General features: G+C 41.3%; 2 protein-coding genes across 2 annotated transcripts in view; both read right to left on the minus strand.

Annotated features, from left to right (window-relative positions):
• The window catches only part of DNAAF10 (dynein axonemal assembly factor 10), an 86,123-nt gene extending 81,718 nt beyond the window's left edge, over positions 1–4,405 (minus strand). The window contains exon 1 of the mRNA XM_063443790.1: positions 4,402–4,405. The gene's annotated coding sequence lies outside the window, so the exon portion shown is untranslated. The remainder of the gene's footprint in view (positions 1–4,401) is intronic.
• The window catches only part of PPP3R1 (protein phosphatase 3 regulatory subunit B, alpha), a 57,171-nt gene extending 51,675 nt beyond the window's left edge, over positions 1–5,496 (minus strand). Inside the window, exon 1 of the mRNA XM_063443791.1 lies at positions 5,328–5,496. Within this exon, the coding sequence (XP_063299861.1) occupies positions 5,328–5,330 (3 nt within the window). The 5' untranslated portion in view covers positions 5,331–5,496. The remainder of the gene's footprint in view (positions 1–5,327) is intronic.
• Between the last annotated feature and the right edge of the window lie 2,282 nt (positions 5,497–7,778).

Below are 7,778 nucleotides of genomic sequence, written 5' to 3' on the forward strand. Positions count from 1 at the left end.
AGCCAACCCCTAGATTCCATTTTAACCGATTAGTTTTATTGGTAAGAAAAGCTGTTTGTCAGTCATCATACCGTGTTTACTAATCTAACATCAAGCACGCACGATTCTCACAAATCAAGGGAAAATAATAAAAAGAATGGAAAAGGTTTAAACCAGGTCTGTCATTATCTGAGGTTTTCATCCCTTAAAATCTAAAGAGATGCATAAGACAAAGTAGGGATTACTTTGTCTCGTGTAAGTTTGGCAAAAAATAAAATAAAAATTAAGAGTTTCAGCCTCCATTTCATTTCAGGGGTCAGATAGGAATAGACATCACCTTGCACAATAGAGGTCTTTGGCACCTTAATGCATTTATGCAAGATTATCTATGGAAGAACCCTTTGTTTCACTGAATCCTTCACAGACACCATTTCGTAATCTTCCATGCCCACGAATGTACAGTGGTGGTGATAGCACATAGCAGATGCAGTCGCCAGTAGTGTTTTGCAGCACATGTGCAATAGCCTCCCACTGCTCCAAATACCTTTTTACTCAATTGTGAGCAGGCCGGTCAGCTACTTAGGTAGTCCAACATTAGTGTTAGGAATATAATTCCCAACATTATAGCTTTCCTTTAAGGTAAGTATGTATATCTCTAACTGCTTTGAGTAGGTGACTGATGGGTTACCGTAAATTATTTTTGTAAAAATGCAAATACCTCAGAAGCAGTAGTGCTACTTTAAAGCGCATGAATGAAAATCAATTGCTTACATTCCCGTGAGCATGCATTTATATGTTTGTTTACAGAAAATGCAAGTTGAATATTGTCAGGACTACTTGACTATTCCATGTAACCCATTGTTAACAGTGCTAGAATATTCTCATTAATGGACTGTAACCGACTGCCTGAAATGAAAATAAACACAAGAGAGAAAACACTTGTTTGGACTCTGACTCATATTCCCGTAACAATATTCATGGTGTTTGTTTTTCCTCTGAAAACACATGTACTTAGTTTGATAGTTTTTTTGGACAAGGCTTAAATGTGTATTTTTGTGATACAGATGATTAAATTGTCCCTTTTTAAAAAGGACAATCAAATTGGGGGTAAACTAGAAGTACCTATTAGATGTTCTTTATTGTTGGAAGTGTTTTGGGGTTGTTTATTTTTTTGTATTAACTCCATATACAACGCAGAGAATGGCATATCTACAATATCCCCCTTGACGTGATTATTCTGCGAGACTGTAAGGCATGGTGGCATTATTAACCCAGATGTGCAGATGAGGTAAGACTGCATTAATACTTCAGCTTATCACCTCCAGAGGCAATCAAATTAACATACATTAGGTAAATAAAAGGTAAACAATCATCAGTAACAGTTACTCTTAAAAATAAAAGGGGACAAGCCAATAATTTAGCTTGCAGCAAAGTCACCAGAATCTGAAGATCAGGTTCCAGAAGATGATAGTAACACTGTAGACTAGAGAGAGGTACAGATAAGGATATCTTAATTTCCACTCTCCCCCAGCAACATCATGTAGGAGGTCAAATCAGCTTGTAGATGTAGATCTTTGAAGAAAAAAAGACAAGCCCCAAAAATGACAAAAAGACTAGTTCTAGAAGGGACACTGATGAAGTGATCAGTCGATTACAAAACGCGTAAGGAAAGCATAACCGAAGCACTCAGAAGACAGTCAAGAGGAACGCACCCCGAGCCGCAGTTGAATGCACGTGGTGAACATCCAGTATCTGACACCTCACAGAGATCCACACTTCCCCCGATCCGTCCAGCAGGTGGAAGCTACTATGATCTTCTGGACTGTAGGCTCCCGATCTGGTATCATATGCTACCACTTTTGAAAGTGCATTTTTATCTTTCATTTTTTTAACAAAATCTCTACCAGAGAGCACTATGTCTTGTCTTTGTATTGAGTATTATAGAATCCGGCACAGACTCTATATACTGCAAGAACTTTGTGGTTTCAAATGATTCAATATCCTGATTTAGACTGTATCATTCTATATTTCATTTTAGGATACAAGACTGATACTATATTACCTTCCGCTTCACCAGTATATATTCCTGCCTATACCATAGTAGGCAATCTTTTTGGGATCACACTTAGCTGATAAAGCCTCAGATTATAAACGTTTAGGGGGTTTACTACATTGGACTTTGATCAATGTGCAATATACATTCAAGATTAAGATTTTTTTGATTATTTTAGATTTCTTGACTGTTATGATATCACTGTTTAGTAGTGTACCTGAATCTATTTGTATTTTTCCTTTTCATTATCTTTATGTCTATTTTTCCATTCCTGTTATATATTATCGTTTTCTATTTCACTATATCTACTTGCTCCTGGTTAGTTTATTGGTTTTCCCCAGTAGAATGTTTACTCTAGAAGGGACACAATACAGCTTGCTGTAATGGTTATGGTGCAAGAAGTCTTCAGTTGCTACCCAGTTTGTATTGGGGTTTGTTTACTTTTGGGTGTTTTTTGGTGAGGGGGTGTCAAACCACTTGGGTTCTCATAACGCTCAAATCCAGTGCCTATGGTGTGGTTTACAAATTGTGAAACTTTCACTTCTGCATTAACCATACAAATCCTTTGGACAACATACATAGGCTATGAGCCCTCGAAACCATCTAACGAAGTCTATCAATATCAAATACTGGACAGGTAAAGCAAAAGTGACACTTCTGCAGTATGAAGCCAGGTAGGAGGGGGCAAGACTATAAGCCTGGGTAGTATGCATTCCAGGTAAACTGCTCTCAAAAGGGGAGATGTGGTATCTATAGAAAATCCACTTAAGTAAGCTGTAGTGGTTACTGTTCTTAAAATCAAACCTGAACAAAAATTCGGAATATCGTGGAATACAAGCAAAACAATGAGTCGTTCCTATATTATACAAATAAACTTTCAGTATTATGAATATATTTAAAATAGAAAATATTAAAGCATATCATTAATTCATAAATCACCAGAATTTTATAGACTATATATGACCAAACAATTGCACAAGCACACAGGTATAGTTGAATACCTGAGCACAATCTAATGGTGATATCTAGATATGTATGCACAGCAGTGTTTTGAGCATTTACATTAATATTGAAGCACTTATTTGCACTGTTCTAAATTAGGAAATGTGTATTCATGTTGCAAAAAAGGATTTACCAACGTGCTGTATAAGCGTTTAAACAAGTTCTATAACATAGGCCAATGCCACAAACACTTAACAAAATGTGAAGGTAAATGTGCAAAAAGAAAAAAGCAATACATGACAGCTTCTTTTCATAATTACATAAAATAGAAAGTGGGTATCCTCTGTAAATGCAAAAAAAAAAAATGCATATAAATTAAAAATCTGTGATATTTCTCCCCATTTAAAGAAAGAAGTTAAAACAATGAATTTTCTTATGTTACAGCTTCAGATTATCAGATGTGAGAATAAAAATATATTTTAGGATAGATTATAGACATACAGCAATAGGAGGATGGGTAAAAGACATACAATTTAATTTGTACAATTAAAATATTCATTAACTGTGACATTTAAAAACATCCAAAATCAGCAACCCTATCTGTTTGATAACAATGATTTTAAGATAACATTCTGCTAAAGAAAATAAATGCCATATGATTCCACAGTATTTCTAGTCTCATACAAAAACACAAGGACTATTTACATTAAAAAGGCGGAGAACAAAGATTTATGTGGCAGTAGCTCCAATATCAGGATTCTCACTGCAGTCTCCTTGCAGCCAAAGAAGACATTTAATTTGTGTTGACAAGAATAAATCCAACCAGTATACTGCAACTGCTTGAAGATTACTGCAAAGGGCTTGGCCTTAAACTAATAGCACCCCTGTGTCACCATGCAGATTTATTAATAAAAATAACCATCCAAATAAAATGGGTCAATGCCACTCAAGTCATAACAACGAAGATAGCCCAGGGGTAAATCAGGTAAAGTATAGAAAAGCATAGCCTGTAGAGAACAGGGTGAATTAGAAAAAAAATAAGCCTCATTATGGTATTTATATCCTCCCATATTCTTCGCTCGCCTCCTCAACTGCACTGACTCTGGATCCTGCGCCATTATCATTTTTAACCCATTGGCTGACAGAATCCTGAACCAACACACAACATGTCAGAATAACAAAACAGAAAGGCTTAGTTTTGCTGAACATTTCTAAAAAAATATATATAAAAAAACACCAGCCATTCAGATATATATTTATTGCTGCTTGCCAACCCTTTTATCGCATAATCTTATAGATTACAATCTAGCATAATAGATGGTAGGGTGGAGGCACATACAGTCATTCGGTTCTTTCTAGATCACATCACTGATAGTAAACCTTTGGCACTCTATAGTTTTGTGGAGTAAGCTGGTATTCACAGCCACGCTGCCAGAGTATCAAAACAAACATGGGCAGCAACAACTGGACAGCCATCGTCTTTTGTCACCACTGTTTCCACACCTTATAAACAGAGGATGAAGGAAATCATTATCATCAAATTGACAAGCGTCAGGAAACGACACCATAACCCCGCAATACATACATGGCAAGCATATATGCACATAGTAAATAAGAACACGTTAAAGGCAGCATCTCCACTTGCAGACCAACATGTTAAATATTGGTGTTTCCTGGACACAGGATTTAGGTCTACAACATGAGTGAACCTGCCTATTTTTAAGACAGGGTCCTCCATACTGGCACCCCCCTCTCTCTCCCCAAAACCCACCCATTTTAAAACCTTTATGGGCAGGGTTGGGGAGTAAGGTATATCCCCAGTTTAGGAACCACAACACCCATTTTTTACGTGAGCAGCTTTGGCAGCCAGGGTGGGGATATAAATGGTGCTGCATTGCAGTATATTCTGCAACATAAAAAATCTATTTAAAAAAGGCAGTAAGCACAAGATAAAACTTGTAGGTTTATATTAAACAGTAATCTGCCCCCCCACCATCTCTCTCCCTCCATCACCCCCCTCCTATCCCTCCATCACCCCCTAGCATTGGATCCTGTATATTTACACTGGTTATGTTATACAGAACACAATGGCAATCTCTAAATACAGCCATGAAATAACTCCCACCATCCCCACTGCAGACATTAAGCTGCCATTAATAATATTATAATCTGAGGACCATGCCAGTGACAGCCAGGCCCTGCCAGACAGACAGAGAGGGAGGCTATACACGGGCCTGGGGCGGGAGACAGGGGATGTACCCAGCAGGAGGCCCCTGAGGGCCGGGGTGAACACACACACACACCGTGCGCCCCCTGCAATGCGGCCCTCACCCAGCTCCCCCCGCCCTCTCACCATGGTGCCCGGTGGGTGCTGGCGGTGTCGCCCTGACTGGTCGCTGCTTGAGGCTGAGGAAGGCTGTGATCGCGGCTCAGCGCTGTCAGACGGCGTCTCCACTGACCCGCAACCTCGGAGAAGGGGGAAGAGCGATAGAGCCGCGGGAGGGAGGGGGGAGAGGCGGGGCGCTGATACACGTCATCCAACGGAAGGCGGGGCTTTTGCCGAGGCCGCTGCGCCCCGGGACGTCCTTGTCGGATCCTGCGCGCTGACGTCACCTGCCCCACGTTGGACGCGCCGAGTTCCAAACACTAGAGATTAGCTCTCGGAGACGTATCGCGCGGTGAGGCGCCTGGAGATGCGAAGCTTAGCAACAATAACAGCCGTCGGACGTCTCTCTTGTGTTTAGAACGCGGTGACTGCGGGAAGAAGTGGCTGCTGTCCGCCATGTTTGTTGTGGGAAAGCGCTCTCAGGGGGGATTACAGGGAGGGGCTGTGGGTGGGCTGCCAGGGTGACAGTATGGCTTCCTGTCAGAGGGTGCGATGGCATGGCTTGACAGAAGGAAGCTGTCAGAGGGATTGTGAGAAGAAGAATGGTAGTAATGGCTGAGTTTGCGGGAATCCACGCCACAAGGAGCGATATTCACTAACATCTCTGGCAGGGCAGCGTCAGCCATTAAATATTGCATTTAAAATGTTAGCCCAAAGTTGAAAAATTGCTAATTTGTATATATTCCCCTCCCCTCTATAGTTCTGATAATTAACGTTTTGGCCAACAGCCCCATTAGCTCAATAAGGTGACATCCGCCCCATGTCATGGTATCTAGGGTGGCCTAATCCACCATTTTATTTTTCTGGATACATTGTAGTTTTTCATGTGCCTGTGTAACACATGAATACTGGTATGTAGCATTCATATGCTGCAGGATAGTTCATTAAATAATTACTACTTGAACACCCACCTTGTGCATACTAGTTAGTGGGACTGTGGTAAATAACATATCCTTGACCTCACGCAGTATTAAGACCAACACACGCTTTTATACCTTCATCAGCAAGTTATGAATGTCACATTTACTTGTAGTCTTTACTAGAGAACTATATAGGATATATGTGCCATATATATATATATATGCCTTCACCTCTACCTCGCAGGCTCGCTGCCTAGGTGTTCTTTGACTCTGACCTCTCCCTCACCCCTCATGTCCAATTATTCACCAAATTCTGTCGCTTGCAACCGCGCCTGTTTAACACCAGATGCGGCTACGGTGCTGGTCCATGCCATTGTTCTCTCTTGCCTTGACTACTGCCATTCCCTTCTCAGTGGTCCTACGTATTCCCAGCTTACACCGCTGCAATCTATAACGAATGTGGCGGCAAGGCTCATTTTACTGTCTATAGGGCTCTTAAGATTCTGGTGCTTGCTTACAAGTCCCTACATAATACTGCTCCAACCTACCTATCCTCCCTAATACACAAGTATGTCCTGTCGAGGCCTCTGCGCTCTGCCTAAGACATACGTCTATTCTCTTCCCATACTCCCACATTTGATGCCTGCATCCAAGACTTCTCCAGGGATTCACCTTTTCTGTGGAACACCCTACCCTTCTTGTTAGACTTTCACACAGTCTCCATTCCATCAACAAATCTTTGAAAACACACTTCTTCGGGAGAGCATGTCACTTAAACTGTTAGCAGGTTTTCATTCCCTCCCCCCACCATGACTCCTCTCCTGCAACTGAGTCCTTCATGAATACTTTTATAGCAACCCTTTTCCTACACCTACTTAGACCCTTTGTGTCACTATACCCTATTCCCTCTAGCATGTAAGCTTATTGAGCAGAGCCCTCAAGTCCTTTGTTCCTGTGTGTCCACTTATCTGGTTACAATTAGGTGTGTTAGTCCACCCATTGTACAGCGCTACGGAATTTGCTGGCACCTTATAAATAAAATAATATATATAGTATACAACATATGTAGTGCCTACTAGTTTTATTTCATTTTCAATACTGTGATCTTCAAGTGGAGCTAAACACGAGAGGTAGCAAATGCACAGAACATCTGTTTTGCAAAGACTTCTCATTGAGCTATGTGACGGACCGGCTGTGCCTCCGCCAATCGATGCTCCTAGTGCTCACGAGGACTCAAGCACTCCACCAGACACCATCAGCACCGTAGACCCCACAAACCGCCGCAGCTTGGTTGGAGTCTTGCCGTCCTCCACCCACCCTGGATCCAAGACCAGGATCCAGCTTCCAGTGGGTAAACCTCTTCTACTCCAGAGAGTATAGCAGGAACAGCTTTTATAAGAGCTAGCGATTATAATTCAAGGGAGTATAATGAGTATAGCAATCCCCAGAGTGAATATAGCTGTCCCCTCCACACATGAGACGAGGCTTTATGTTGAGGGTGAAGATTAACTGATTGTAATGGTGCCACACTTGGCCTTTTATGACATCCCCATGCAAG

This window comes from Pelobates fuscus, chromosome 2 (assembly GCF_036172605.1).
Source record: "Pelobates fuscus isolate aPelFus1 chromosome 2, aPelFus1.pri, whole genome shotgun sequence".
NCBI lineage: Eukaryota > Metazoa > Chordata > Amphibia > Anura > Pelobatidae > Pelobates > Pelobates fuscus.